Source organism: Liolophura sinensis, chromosome 5, assembly GCF_032854445.1.
Source record: "Liolophura sinensis isolate JHLJ2023 chromosome 5, CUHK_Ljap_v2, whole genome shotgun sequence".
Lineage (NCBI taxonomy): Eukaryota > Metazoa > Mollusca > Polyplacophora > Chitonida > Chitonidae > Liolophura > Liolophura sinensis.
The window spans coordinates 10,906,274-10,921,920 of NC_088299.1; the positions used below are offsets into that span (position 1 = coordinate 10,906,274).

General features: G+C 39.4%; 1 protein-coding gene across 1 annotated transcript in view; it reads left to right on the plus strand.

The window, feature by feature from the left end:
* The window catches only part of LOC135465452 (serine/threonine-protein kinase mTOR-like), a 51,156-nt gene that overhangs the window by 21,334 nt on the left and 14,175 nt on the right, over positions 1 to 15,647 (plus strand). The window contains exons 21-35 of the mRNA XM_064742692.1: positions 70 to 323; positions 3,511 to 3,597; positions 4,030 to 4,197; positions 4,958 to 5,070; positions 5,912 to 6,167; positions 6,741 to 6,884; positions 7,551 to 7,693; positions 8,038 to 8,200; positions 10,131 to 10,264; positions 11,065 to 11,143; positions 11,586 to 11,725; positions 12,771 to 12,871; positions 13,829 to 13,944; positions 14,216 to 14,293; positions 15,068 to 15,175. Of these exons, the coding sequence (XP_064598762.1) occupies positions 70 to 323; positions 3,511 to 3,597; positions 4,030 to 4,197; positions 4,958 to 5,070; positions 5,912 to 6,167; positions 6,741 to 6,884; positions 7,551 to 7,693; positions 8,038 to 8,200; positions 10,131 to 10,264; positions 11,065 to 11,143; positions 11,586 to 11,725; positions 12,771 to 12,871; positions 13,829 to 13,944; positions 14,216 to 14,293; positions 15,068 to 15,175 (2,084 nt within the window). The remainder of the gene's footprint in view (positions 1 to 69; positions 324 to 3,510; positions 3,598 to 4,029; positions 4,198 to 4,957; positions 5,071 to 5,911; positions 6,168 to 6,740; positions 6,885 to 7,550; positions 7,694 to 8,037; positions 8,201 to 10,130; positions 10,265 to 11,064; positions 11,144 to 11,585; positions 11,726 to 12,770; positions 12,872 to 13,828; positions 13,945 to 14,215; positions 14,294 to 15,067; positions 15,176 to 15,647) is intronic.

The following is a 15,647-nucleotide window of genomic DNA, read 5'->3' on the forward strand; positions in this document are numbered from 1 at the left end:
TTTTACAAATGTGCGAAGAGACGAAAGAAGAAATATATTATTGGCACATGTTTTCCGTGTGACTGACAGGCGAGTACAACACGAGTGAGATGCTGGTCAACATGAGTTCATCCACCACCCTGGAGGAGTTCTATCCCGCCGTAGCTATCGCTACTCTCATGAGGATCATCCGTGACCCCTCCCTGTCTCAGCACCACACCATGGTCGTCCAGGCCATCACATTCATCTTCAAAAGTCTGGGGATAAAGTGTGTGCCCTACATCCAGCAGGTGGTGCCCGCGTACCTGACGGTCATACGCACGGCAGACACAGGCTTCAGAGAGGTGAGTCGCAGCACCAGTTCACAGTGTTCATACACTGAGAAAACATGTTCAAAATCGCCTCAGGCTCAGGCCTTTGTGTTGAGGAGCAGGTAGTCTTTAATTTCCAAATGACACTTTCAATTTCATCGAAAAAGTTAAGGTTAGAGTTAGGTCCAAATCAGGAAGGTCAATGTCCAGGTATTATGACTAAGCTACAATAGGCACTGAGACTTGCTCATTCAGCTAAAGCTATGTTCTTTGCAGCGGCTAATCGGTAGGTTACAGGATTAAATCTGGATTGTACTAATTTGACTCCGTCTTTAAGCCTTGAAGTTTTGTGAGGTAACTGCCAAAAAATTTTAAAACTCCGAACATTTCCTGTTACTTTTTATGAGCCTGTTGGTGAGAATTGCCAGAGGCCCATTATAGAAACATGAAAAAAAGTGCAGAAATTGCTGAAAGTAGTTTCACCCAAGTATGCTGTGTCAGTGCGCTTAACTGAAATAGGCCGTGTTATGGTCAGATATTAACTTCCTTTCATGATGTTTTCTTCATTGTTTTTTGGGGATTTATATGTTATGAATATGCATTGAATAAAAATTGTAATCATGTTTGGAGTCATGCTTTCATGTATTATCGTTAAATTTTTTGCCACAAAAGGTTATCGAATGCACTTGCGCTATTTTGAGGGTCATAACGCAAAAAGTCACGTACCTGTCATACCTTGATTGCCTGTGGTAGCTTTCACTCTGAAAAGATTTCCGTCTTGTAAAGTAACCTACATGCATGTATTTGACAGCGCCTGATTGTATTTTGGCGTACCTTAAAGGATACCTGAAAAGGAACTACAGCACAAAGATTATGTTTCTATGCCAAATGAAGAAAAGTATGCCCCCAGTATTTTTGTGACAAAAAATTTAATTTTTTTTAATACCTGTTAATTACCCCTATATATTATATTATGCATATTTTCCATCAACGGTTGGATTTTTTCAGAAATTACGCTTGGAACTCGGTAAACATTCCCAAAAGTGCCTCAGGCCCAGTGAACCGTGTTTGCTACATTGTGGGCAAGGTGACATGCACACAAATACATGATGGCTTCTTCAGGCCAGCTTAACATCCCTTCTACACCTCTACACCTGCCCCCATTCTGGCCATTCCCCACACCCCCGCCCCCATTTGGCAAAATCGGTTCGGTCGGTCTCGCACAGAGTTCTTTTTAAACAGGTATCATCGCTGACGTATCTGCTGCAAGCTACGTAACTTCTGGACTGACCCCTGTCACCTTAAGAAAACTGTACTTTGCCACCATTTTTACGCTCCAAAGAGAAATCTGAAAAATCTGTTTGTCCTGTTGAATGTTATTACACATCATAATATGCACATTAAGAAATAAAACCAAAGCGTTTCATGTAGCTTTTAATTGCAGCTATCGGACATTTAAGTAGTCATCAAAACGGTGGAAATAGCTGCAGTACCTGTAATGTGGAAGTTATCAGATGGCGGATATGATATTTGACCCTAACCCATGGGGTCACTAACAAACTTGTTATAAGCTTTTCATGGACTTTTGGGAAATGTGCTCTTAATCACATTTGCTATATTTGGATATAATTCTGAAAAAGATCAAAAAAAGTTTGAGAGATTAGCTAGTTGTGTGTGTGTGTGTGTTTTTTTTTTACCATATTTTCCCATTGCTCAAGCATTTAGTGTTTGCAACATTGGTCAATCGCTGTGGAACATGATTCTCCTGATTATTGGACCTGGCAGGTATTCTGTCCAGTAGGCAGTCTCTTTAGCCTGCGTGATGGCACGAGGTTGTGATTCAATTAAAGCCAGCAGTTTCTGAGAAATGCGTACAATGTATGTGTTGGAAAGATTTGATTATAAAATTAATTGTTACCACGAACTAACATTGTTTGTATCAGACGTAGTATTATTTTGAGAACTTTTAGTATGTGACACCTGTGTGTGGCTATAGTCCTGACGACCTCACAGTTCGAAATTGAAACAGACTGTTCAAGATGGCGGACAGTTCTGTTGAATACACTTGAATGAGTTACCATGGTGGCATATGATGATTTGTTTAAAAACTGAGAAAAACTGTTCTGTCTTTCTTTCTTTACGAACCAGAGCGATGTGTGTTTCAGAATCAAGTTTCAAGATGGCAGACGTGGACATTTTTTCTATTAGTTTGAAGCCAGGTTCTCGTACCAGTATCTATAATGTGATGGTTCACATTCTTTTTTCACAACTATAGGTTTAGTACATTGATGATCAACATTGCCGTAACATTAAAACGATTGTTGAAGTTAATCTCTGGTAAACATTACTTTTTTTTCTCTTTGTTTTTGGTTTCTGTTCCGAATCTTCTTTAGGGGTTATCTCCCTTGATGAAAGTGTTGCCTTTTGTGAATCAAAGGTAGAAAGCATTAAGCCGTTGCTGAGAAATAAAGAAAAGACTAATTTTATAGATTTATTTCGTAGAGCCTCTTTAAGTAGTCAGCATTTTTATTTGAGCCTATACTAAAAAGTTTTAGCCTCGAGTCTTCCGCAGTGCTCTTGTGCGTTTACAATCAGCCATGTTTTATGTTTTTGCGTAAACAAATTTTTTTCATACTCTTAGCAGTTAGAAGAAGAGCAATCAACCCATTTCACCGTCCATGGACTCTAGTTATTGGCCTTTTTTGTAAACCCTCTATGTGCACTGTTTTTTATATGTGCGCCATATCATCAGTTCATGGTAGCATTTTGCATGATCAGAAAAATGGCTTGAAAATTATCAGTTGACATTTTAATGTTTTGAAGTGAAAATGTGACAATGAATGCAGGCGTTGGTTACCTTGACATTTCATGTTGTAGCATGTACATATAGTTTGAGATAATATGATATGATGATTTTACTTCAATTCTGCGGGCCTCCGTGGCTGAGGGGGTTAACGCACATACACTAACGCGGCATAATGACCCAGGAGCCTCTCACCAATGCGATTCCTGTGAGTTGAAGTCAAGCTCATGCTGGCTTCATCTCTGGCCGTACGGGGGAAGGTCTGCGAGCAACCTGCGGATCGTTGTGGGTTTCAGAATACGGTCTCCTCACACCATAATGCTGGCCGCAGTCGTAGAAGTGAAATATCAGTATGCCAATCAAATAAATAAATAAATACTTCAATCCTTTGCTAATGATATCTTCTGTGTCTTTCAGTTTCTCTTCCAACAGTTGGGTGTGATCATTGCCATTGTGAAACAGCACATCAGAAACTACCTGGATGATATATTTGCTCTGATTAAGGTACATGTAAATAAGTGAATGATAGTGGTTTAACACAACGTTATTAAATAGTCCAAAAAGACGTATGTAAACCCATTATTACTGACCACATGCTCTTGTCCTATGGCCTCACTTTCTTTAATCTAACATCCAACTGGCCAGACTGGTGTTGCATACATGTATTTATACAGAGGATTGTGACAGCTGAAGAGGTGACATAGTGATTTTGGATGGACTATTGTATGCCTGTTATCTTCTCTGTACTATAACCCCCCTGGTTGTCATATGCATTGCAGTGAAATATTCTTGAATCTATGATAATGTGTCAGGTGTATGCAGCAAATCTGTGAAATAAGTCAGTACAGTAATAACCTAACCAGACTCAATACTACCAGTGTATAACCACATTAACACCAGTCATAAACAGAAACTAAATACTGCTTGTGTGTACAGGATTTCTGGACCCTGAACAGCCCCATGCAGAACACGATCATCCTGTTAGTGGAGCAGATTGTAAGCGCCCTGGGGACGGAGTTTAAGATTTACCTGCCCCAGATCATTCCCCAGATTCTCCGTGTTTTTATGCATGACACCAGCGCCATGAGGAGCGTCACAGCCAAGGTAAATAATCTCACTGATGTCAGAGACTTTGCGATGGATGCTTGTTCAAAAAGAACCCTAGCTGGGTGAGGTATCTAAGGACTGACAAATCTTGAAAATTGTTAATGTTATCATGTCAGTGTTATCGTGTCTGAGTTATCATGTCAGTGTTATCATGTCAATGTTACCATGTCAATGTTATCATGTCAGACTTATCATGTTAATGTTATCATGTCGGAGTTATCATGTCAGTGTTATCATGTCGGAGTTATCATGTCAGTGTTATCATGTCAGTGTTGTCATGTCAATGTTATCATGTCAGTGTTACCATCTCAATGTTATCATGTCGGAGTTATCATGTCAGTGTTATCATGTCGGAGTTATCATGTCAGTGTTATCATGTCAGAGTTATCATGTCAATGTTATGTCAGTGTTATCATGTCAGTGTTATGTCAATGTTATCATGTCAATGTTATCATGTCAGAGTTATCATGTCAATGTTATCATGTCAGTGTTATCATGCACTCAGCCCTTCATTAAGTTTATGACCCATGTTAAAATGAGCTGCATATAAAAAGTGAATGGTTAGTTGATTTTTGTCAAAAGGTACAAATTGTATGAAATGTAGTATGTCCTGTTTTCAAATTCCGTGACTTCTGATAAATCATGCCATGTGAATTTTTATCGAAAAAGTGCATTTTTTAGCGGCAAGTACATGTCATAAAATATAACTTTTGATGCTGAAACTTTTGGATAAGTAAATGTATGTTTATGTTGTCAGCTGCTGAATGCCCTCCAGCTGTTTGGAGCTAACCTGGATGATTATCTTCACCTGCTGCTTCCTCCTGTGGTCAAGCTCTTTGACTCCCAAGATGTTCCTATGAATGTCAGAAGGTAGACATAGTGTAGTTTGGGGTAAAACCATCAGATTCATGTCTGGTGTGTTTTGACATTTAGGCCACACCAATTAAATCTTTTGTTTTATGGGCTGAATGAATTTGTTTTTATATGTCAGAGGAGGCCATGAAAATACAAATAAAACTGAAAAATCACCTAATACATTTTTCAGGTTTAATATATATTTGTGTTATTGAAAAGACTTGAGAAACAGGAAAATCATAAAGATATCAAGATTGGACAAAGTATAAAAGGGGATTTGCAGTTGTATTTTTTTGATTTTTTAGTGTTGGCTTGCCTAGCCCTGTAAAACACAAAATAGATTGGTGTTGCCCTAAGCTGAGAAAAAACAATGACATTTAAACCTTGAATTTTCTGGCCAATTCTTTCACATACATGTATAACACATCTGATTGAGAATGTTGATGTTAACAAAGTGATTTAATGGCACATGTTTTATAAACTGTCTTATGTGAAAACAGTGGTTCTTTTTATAATGATTACTGATTACACCTAAGACATTAAAAGAGGAAGTTGTAACTTCCTCACTTGGCGTTTAGCATGAAGGGGATAGTGCAACGAGTGGTTGTCCCATAATGGCTTAATTGCCTTCAGTATGGTGCCTCAGTGAAGCAGCACTAGATAAAAGAATGTTGGAAATCCATCCTGCAACAAGGAGGCACATCACATGCACTCTTAGGATTCCTTCATCGTCATATGACTGAAAAATTGTTGACTACGACGTTAAACCCGAAGCACTAACTCACTCAATCTTTTTATAATGGTTACTGATTCTTTCAGTTCATGTTTGATAGTAATCATTTCTTCTCGTATTCAGGATATCCTTGGAAACCATAGACAAGCTGACAGACTCCCTGGACCTCACAGACTTTGCCTCCCGGATCATCCATCCGTTAGCGAGGACGATCGACTCCGTGCCGGAGCTCAGAGGATCAGCCATGGATACTCTCTGCTCATTGGTCATGCAGCTGGGTCAGAAGTTCACCATATTCATCCCAATGGTGAATCGCGTGATCAGTAAACAGAGAGTCATACATCCGAAATACGATATGCTGCTCTGTAGGATCTTAAAGGTACGGACAGCGATTGTGATGAATCCAAGAGGAATTTCACCCATTTTGATTGTGAAATATCAAAGGTTTATTTGAAATCAGATCTCAAATAAGTGTTAGTCGCCGTGCATGTGGTGACATGTGTCAGCCATCATGTCAGCCATCTTGTCAGCCATCTTGTCAACCATCTTGTCAACCACTTGGGCATATGGGGTTCCCATGCTAGTGCAACACAATGACGGCCTCTCACCAATTTTTTCACTGTGAATTCAAGTCTGCTTATGCTGGCGTCGTCTGCAATGGTATGTGGGAAGAGGCCTGCGAGTCAGCACCCTGCAGATGGTCATGAGTTTCCTCCGAGTTCTGCTGGGTTTCCTCACACTATAATGCTTATAGTCAAATATAAGAAATATTCTTTAGTACAAGATCGGGTTGGGTCATACCAAAGACTTTAAAAATGGTACTTATTGCTGCCTTGCTTGGCGCTCAGCACTGATAGCAAGGAAACAGGACCGGTTGGCCAGGAGTTAGTATAATGTGACTGGGTGGGGTGTGTACAAGTATTATTTTTTATTTTTTAAATTTTTTTATCAGGGCCCAACATTTGCTGATGATGAAGACGACCCGCTTCTGGCCAAACATCGCCAGAATCGGAATCGTAAAACAGACACGTCAGGGGAGAGCACTGATACAGCCACAATCAAGAAGCTTCACGTCAGCTCTGCTAATCTACAGAAGGTACCTTGATCACGTTTGTCATCAGGACAAGCAATTCTTGTGTGAAACTAACCAGAATGTGAAATGGGTCAAGGTGTTTATAGTTTAATTATTAGATTAATAAATAACAGGCATGTTTAATTTTCAGAAGCCATGTATGATAAAACATGTAAAAATTTAGTTGATTTACCTATGCGTATAAATATTCCAAGCTTTTTTAGCCACTGCACTTAAGAAGCAAAATGTTTGTGCAAATGGAATTTTCATGCCCTACAGACCCCTCCAGTTTCCTAGTTTCATCACCATGACATGAATTGTAGAAAGGGATATTTTACTGAAATAAAATAATTAAAATCTTAGTATGTTGTGTAATTTGGAGCCCAAATTGTGATCAGATTGTGTTTATATTGTATTACATTATCCGAACATAGCACCTGTTAAACTGTCTCAATTACATATATAACTTTTAAGGTTCAGTTAAAGCCTTTTTAAATTTTAGAAAGTCAAAACTATTACTACTACTTAGCTGTCTTCAGGACAGGCGGTAACAAAATGGGAATGTCTTGTTCCGATACAGTGGGAGAAATACATTTATGTGAAATAGTGTTTTTTACCATTGTAATGAAATATGAATTTTTACATCCTTGAGCAGAATACCATTTCCAGCCTGACTGGTACTTGTTGTAGGCACTGACTGCCGGTAGGAGGGTATCTAAAGAGGACTGGATGGAATGGTTACGACGCCTCAGTATAGAGCTGCTAAAAGAGTCCCCCTCCCCTGCCCTCAGGTCCTGCTGGGCTCTGGCACAAACCTACAACCCTCTGGCTAGGTCAGTTTGATATGTCATACAAAATTAATTTTATCTATAACCAACAGGTTGCATAACCTTTACACACATAGGTCTCCGAACTATGGTTATTAAGGTAGTTATTATCACACAGTCCAGTCGGACTGAACTTATGGCTGTGTTTTGTCTGACTACAGGGACTTGTTCAATGCTGCGTTTGTGTCCTGCTGGACTAAGCTTATGGCTGTGTTTTGTCTGACTACAGGGACTATGTGTCCTTTTGGGCTGAGCTTATGGCTCTGTTTTGTCTGAGTGTAGGGACTTGTTCAATGCTGCGTTTGTGTCCTGTTGGACTGAACTTATGGCTGCGTTTTGTCTGACTACAGGGACTTGTTCAATGCTGCGTTTGTGTCCTGCTGGACTGAGCTGAGTGAGACCCAGCAGGATGAGCTGATTAGTAGCCTGGAGCAAGCGCTGACCTCCCAGGAGCTACCAGAGATCACCCAGACTCTGCTCAATCTGGCCGAGTTCATGGAGCATTGTGACAAGGTGAGACGCTCAATGTATCCTTAACTTAGATCTAGTTGACACTTGTTAAATGTTGCTCTGTACTTCTGAAGAAACACCTACTTCTACCTAGTTCCCTTTCTACGGTGTCATTGTTTTTGCACAGGTTGAAATATCAAGTTCTAAATCGGATCTATGTGATACTCAGTTTCATTCCTTGAAATCTGCGTTTATGTGGGTCTCATTAAATTTTCAAGGAGCCATCACAACAATTTAGGAGCAGTTGAATCCTAAAATGTTTTAGTTTTAAACCCCGCTGTGTTCTCCTTCATGAGATGTTGTTTAGGCACACGGTGGATCCTCCATCATCCAGATTGGCTCATGACCATCAAGGAGTTCTGATAAGACAAGATGCCAGTTTGTAATTAGTAAATGCAGTTTTGTCAGTTTTGTCATGATGTCAGTGTATTAAAATCTTGAGAGGCTCCAATGTGGACAGGATATTTATCCACTGAAGGTGACTACCCTAATTGTTTAACCTTTTGAACCACCTCAGCAACCAACATTTTGAAACGTTCTGAAATAGCTGTGGGGTGTAAATTGCCTTGAATGTTGAAAATTTACAGTCATAGTTATATCTAGCTGCCACTCTCTTTATTGACTTGTCACTTACTAGATTAGTGTATTAAACTGTAAATTGGGTTTAAATTTTACTACCAGTCTATGCCTTTTACAAATTATATGTCACTTTAGGCTGGACTAAAGTTAAATCCTAACAAACTTTCAAACAATCTGCTCCTGAGGCACCTCTGATTTCTGCCTTGTTACTTATTTGTTATGACTTTGTCTTTGTTCCCCTCCACAGTTGGTTTTTGAAGCATACATCCTACACATGCATGTATTCTGATCAAATCTCCAATCTTACCAAATTTAGCAGATTCAGAATCCCCTTTCTGCACATGCTTATCTCTCACTAGAGCTGAAGAAACATCTGTCCAATGCAGGTCCAATCAAATACTTGCTTTTGTGTCGTGAGAAGTGAAGCGGACTGTTTCATTGACTTTTGTATTGTGAGAAGTGAAGTGGACTGTTTCACTGACTTTTGTATTGTGAGAAGTGAAGCAGACTGTTTCACTGAGTTTTGTATTGTGAGAAGTGGAGCAGACTGATTCACTGACTTTTGTATTGTGAGAAGTGAAGCAGACTGTTTCACTGAGTTTTGTATTGTGAGAAGTGGAGCAGACTGATTCACTGACTTTTGTATTGTGAGAAGTGAAGCAGACTGTTTCACTGAGTTTTGTATTGTGAGAAGTGGAGCAGACTGATTCACTGACTTTTGTATTGTGAGAAGTGAAGCAGACTGTTTCACTGAGTTTTGTATTGTGAGAAGTGGAGCAGACTGATTCACTGACTTTTGTATTGTGAGAAGTGAAGCAGACTGTTTCACTGAGTTTTGTATTGTGAGAAGTGGAGCAGACTGATTCACTGACTTTTGTATTGAATTGACTAATTCTGATTGATGCTATAGTTCGGGCACATTTTACTCTCGTTTCTTCTGGGCTCTTCAGCTTGGTGGCATACCTTGGTCATTGAAATGGAGTCTAGTTTTCCCACCATTGTTGTGTATGAACCGTACTGTAAGCTGTATCACTTTAGTCCTCTGCTTCACGGCTTCAGTGGCGTACTGGCTAGAGTGTCCGCCTCAAAGTCGGGAGACCTCGGGATCAATCCTGAGTCGGGTCACACCAAAGACTTTAAAAATGGTACCTGTTGCTGTTTCACGTGGCCCTCAACACTGAGAGGTTAGGGCAAGGAAACATGACTGGGCCCAGTGTCGTCATAGTGTGACTAAATGGGGTGTCATGTCTGGTGTCTTTGGCATAATAGTTCAGTGGCGGCTCCACTTTGGCGACATGGACTTATTGCCACAAGAAGACACAACATATATGTATGTACACTTCTTGTGTTGTAGGGACCTTTGCCATTGGAAACTAAGCTTTTAGGACAAAGAGCCATTCGCTGTAGAGCCTATGCTAAAGCCTTGCATTACAAGGAAGATGAGTTTCACAGAAATCTGGAGACTGAAACTTTGGAGGCACTCATCAGGTGAGACAATATTCTGTACACTTCACTTGCCTGTATGTTTTGGAAGTTAAATTTATGGCTGGAAGAAATCAGAGTGCATGGCCCATTTGCCAGTTGCCATTTTAAAGCAACAGGTGACCTACGGAGAGCTAGATCAGTATGGCAGGTAAGTGCTTTAAAAAATAGCTGAATGAGCCAGCACTGATGCTGGATCATTATTTTACACTGTACTCTTGACAGGAATATTACTTATAAGCTACAGTGTGTATGGTGGCTGTCGGATTTATGAGGGAGGAAACTAGATGAGTAAGTTTATCAATAAGTATGAATTGATCAGTCAAGCTCATTGGTTGTTGGTTGGAGATCTGCGGTCAGACTGTCAGAACTGCCCGGGATGTGGTCGTTTAGGAAACATCCGTACCAATTTGACATAACCTGATAGACACACTGCTTGGCTGTCTTAAGTAAAATCATTGACAGTTTATTTATTTATTTATTTGATTGGTGTTTTAGGCCGTACTCAAAAATATTTCACTTATACAACGGCAACCAGCATTATGGTGGAAGGAAACCTAGCACAGCCTGGGGGAAACCCACGACCATCTGTAGATTGCTGACAGACCTTCCCACGTACTGGTGGGGAGGAAACCCGCATGACATTGATAATTCTTTGTGAAAAATATGTATTGTTACAAGATATTTTGTGTATTACACAGTAATTAAATAAATAAAATCATTGACAAATACATAGTGTTGTAAGTTATATTGTACATATGTATATATCTATTGTAATGACACCAATAATGCTGATTGTCTTTCAGTATTAATAATAAACTGCAGCAGCCTGAGGCAGCGGCGGGTGTCTTGGAATATGCCATGAGACATCACAGAGCTGATCTGGTCAGTTTGTATTCTTCGTAGAATGCCCAATGTCTCAAATTTTTCATAAATAACTGATTTTAGAAGTTCATTTATGCATTGAAATAATTCTGTCAATAACTGTGAAATTCACTTTGTGGACTCTACAGCTGTGCAGTTTACAGCGGTGTAAAAATTTTCAGCCTCTTCAACCTGTTCTGCTTAAAAGAAAATTAATTTATTTATTATTTATTAGTTTATTGCTTGCTGCATGAATTTCTGTACTCATTGACAAGGAAATGGTGATGGAGAAATAAATTTCATTATTTCTTGATTCCCAAATTCGACAACTAAAAGCCATAACCTTTCGGATTTTCAATCGAGTTCCTTGTAAAAATGTCGGGCAGCAGTTTCCTTGTGCAAGGCGGTAAGTTTTCTCCAGAAAGAAATTTACATGTTTGTTTTCCTTTTAAAACACTGACAGAAAATCCAGGAGAATTGGTACGAGAAGTTACACGAATGGAACAAAGCTCTGGCTGCTTACGAGAGAAAACAGGAGCAGGCTCCTGATAACCATCACATTGTACTGGGCAGGATGAGGTGTCTGGAGGCTCTGGCAGAGTGGTAAGGGCATCTGTTGGCAGGGAGTTCAATCCCCACAGCTTGTGCTTTTCAGAAATTCAGGTTGCTGATGTCTTTGTGACAGAATGATGTTGCAGTGCAAATCTGTAGTGTATTGATAATGAATTTTTCTTTCACCAGATTGCATGTCTTCCAAATGCCCAGACTGACATAAATACATGAAGTGAAGTCTAATTTATTGATATATACAAAAAAAATATATCTGCATGGAGTAAGCAAGAAATCCTGTGATGTCTATGTCAGAAACCAGAGTGATATTTAAAATGCCCATGATGACAAAGTCACGAGTTCACAGTTTCACATTTTGAACGTAAATAAAACCATGTGGTACTGCTTGATCATTCAATAAATGTGCACACTGCCTGGTTTCCTCCCACCACAATGCTGGTAGCCGTCATATAAGTGAAATATTCTTGAGTGCAGCATAAAACACCAACCAAATAAATAAATGGGCTTTGATCATGTGCATGGGCATTGGCTTAGCCAATTCTCGTTTTTTTCGGCATGCTGAGAGTTCGTTTATGTTCCAAAGAGTGACCTGTTTCATAATGTACTGTAATTCTTCAACCTTTTCGCAAGTTTGCAAGGTGTTTATTCAAGCATATTCTGAAGGCATTATTCTATGTAGGCTGATAAAATTATGAGTTTTGTGAAGCCCTAAAAATGACCAATTTAACCAGTGTAGTTTTGTCTCCGAAATCAAATAAAAAATGTGCAAAAATTGAACTGAAAGTTGCTCTTTTATATGCGAAAGGCTGATTAATTAGGGTGAGCATGTTTAAAGCTCACGTACATGTATTTAACTGTACATTTTTCTGTGAATGTGAATTTTTCTTTTACCAATTGGCGCTTTCAGATTTTTTTAAGAACCTTTAATCTTGTCTGTGTCAGTGTCAGAATCCTGAATGTTAGTTAAAATTACATGTCCACGATGATGTAAGAATATTTGTTTTATATATTCACACATATATGTACCTGCATGGAGTTATGCTCATCCCAGTAACAATTGTATGTTTATCGTCTTCAGGGGACAGCTGCACCAGCTGGCGTGTGAGAAATGGACGACAGCCACTAATGACATGAGAAGTAAGATGGCACGTATGGCCTCCGCAGCTGCCTGGGGGCTGGGTAAGAAAGGGTGTTGTTCTAGCTTGTGTTGTAGCTTCTGTGTTGCTTTTTTTCCAGACAAACATTGTATAGGCCTGTATAAAGTGTCAGGTTATCACTGGAGCCCTAGTGCATTTAGCTTGTGTGAAAATGAAACGGAACAAAACAAGTCCTAAACTGTGGGGGGGGGGGGTGTAACCACACATTTGAAGCGAGCATGTTAAACTCTTAAACCACCAGATTTAGGAGATTTATGAGTCATTTGTTGACAAAGTTTTCATAACATGCACCTTTTATGTTGGAGAGTTTTTATCTCACTCTTGTCATGATTTAGCTGCTATATTGTCATACTGGCATTTAGCCATAATCATTTATTCTTATTTCACCTGACCTATTCCTAAACTTGATGTAACCAATCAAATATCAACAACTGTTGTAACAAGGAGAAAGAAGAAACTCTGCATGAACATGTGTGCTACATTTGTGATTTCATGTTCCTGATATATACAGTTGTTTGCTACATTTATAACTTTTTATTCCTGATACATATACATGTATGCTACATTTGTAAGTGTCTCCTGGTGATACATATACATGTATGCTACATTTGTAACTTTTTGCTCAAGACTGATACATGAACTTGTGTTCTACATTTGTGATTTCATGTTCCTCATACATACAGTTGTGTGCTACGTTTATAACTGATTACTCCTGATACATGAACATGTATGCTACATTTGTAAGTGTGTCCTCCTGATACATATACTTGTGTACTACATTTGTATCTTTTTGCCCCTGATTCATGAACATGTGTGCTACATTTGTATCTTTTTGCTCGGGACTGATACATGAACATGTCTGCTACATTTGTAAGTGTGTGGTTTTGATACATATACATGTGTGGTACATTTGTATCTTTTTGCCCCTGATTCATGAACATGTGTGCTCCATTTGTAACTTTTTGTTCCTGATACTCAGGCCACTGGGAGAGCATGGAGGAGTACATCTGTTTCATTCCGAGGACCAGTTATGATGGAGCGTTTTACCGGGCTGTGTTTACTCTTCATGAGGAGAATTACCATATGGCTCAACAGGTATGTGTGGGTCTTTCACTGGCTGAGTGGTCTAAAATGTTGTTATCTCAGTTGACGATTGACTGTTGACCAATGAAATCATTTACAAGGCACAAGAATCAGTGTCACTAGTCAGGTAAAAAAAAAAAAATGATGATCTGAGAAAAAATTATGATTTAGCCTTTGTTGCGACTTGCCTGAAGTCTGAGGGTAACATAATGTGTTCATATGACCTGTGTGGACAAGCAGACAAGTAGGAGTTTTTATAATGATGGTGCTTGTGTGTTTCCAGTGTATTGACAAGGCACGGGATATTCTAGACACAGAGTTGACCGCCATGGCAGGAGAAAGCTACAACAGGGCCTATGGGGTAAGTACGGTACTCAGTCTACATCTATGTGTTTATGCAAACTTTTCTGAAACAAAGTTTTCTTACTGGAGCTGTTTCGGTGACAGTAGAGGTAGGATTTCCTGAGTTAAATTTTGCTATTTTGGTCACGCTTGAATAAATCTGCAAAGCCTGCAATTCAGTTCACGCTAATTCTTTTAATTTTTGGGAAAGATGTTAGCAGTGCTGAAAGCAGAATATTATATTTCTTTCCCAGCTTTTTTGGAAAAGTAAAGATATGATTATGTTTATTAGATTGCCTAACCATGTGAGAAAAAGGAAACTAAATATTCTGGCTACAATCAGTGGGACACTGGCTAGAAAGGTCAGACCAGGTTTCATTGTTAATGAGAACACTGTGGAAAAAAAAAAGAAAGAATCTAAATGTTTTGGAATGGAGCATAGTGCGATAACTTGTGAGACTCGTGGCCAGCAGAATGAGGCAAGAGTCCCTCACCAGTGTGGTCACGGTGAGTTCAAGTCCAGCTTATGATAGCTTCCTTTCTGGTTGTAAGTGGGAAGTTCTGCCAGGATCATGCTGATTGTTATGGATTTCCCACAGGTTGTGGCCAGTTTCCTCCCACCAGTATGAGTGAAATATTCTTGAGTGCGATGTAAAACACCAATCAATTATGTAAATAAGTGAAACGCAAATTTGGTTTGTTCATCATATTATGTTGTAGTATAGCTCTTTGTGGGATATCATTCACATAAACAAAAGGGTGCTTGCATGTGATTGTTGTGTTTTGTCATTAGGCCATGGTGAATGTACAGATGTTATCAGAGTTGGAGGAGATTATCCAGTACAAACTAGTCCCTGAGAGACAGGCAGTTATCAAACAAATGTGGTGGGACAGGCTACAGGTGAGACCCTCACACCTTATTGTTATCAAATACCTGTAAATCTAGAGACAGGCTACAGGTGAGACCCTCACACCTTATTGTTATCAAATACCTGTAAATCTAGAGACAGGCTACAGGTGAGATCCTCACACCTTATTGTTATCAAATATCTGTAAATCTAGAGACTGATGAGAGCCTAACACCTTGTTCTTATGAAATACCTGTGCATCTAGACAGGCTGCAAGAGAGAGCCTAGCACCTTATTCTTATTAAATACCTGTACATCTAGAGATAGGCTACAGATGAGGCCCTAACACCTTATTCTCATCAAATACCAGTACATCTATAGACAGGCTACAGGTGATGCCCTAACACCATATTCTCATCAAATACCAGTACATCTATAGACAGGCTACAGGTGATGGCCTAACACCATATTCTCATCAAATACCAGTACATCTATAGACAGGCTACAGGTGATGGCCTAACACCA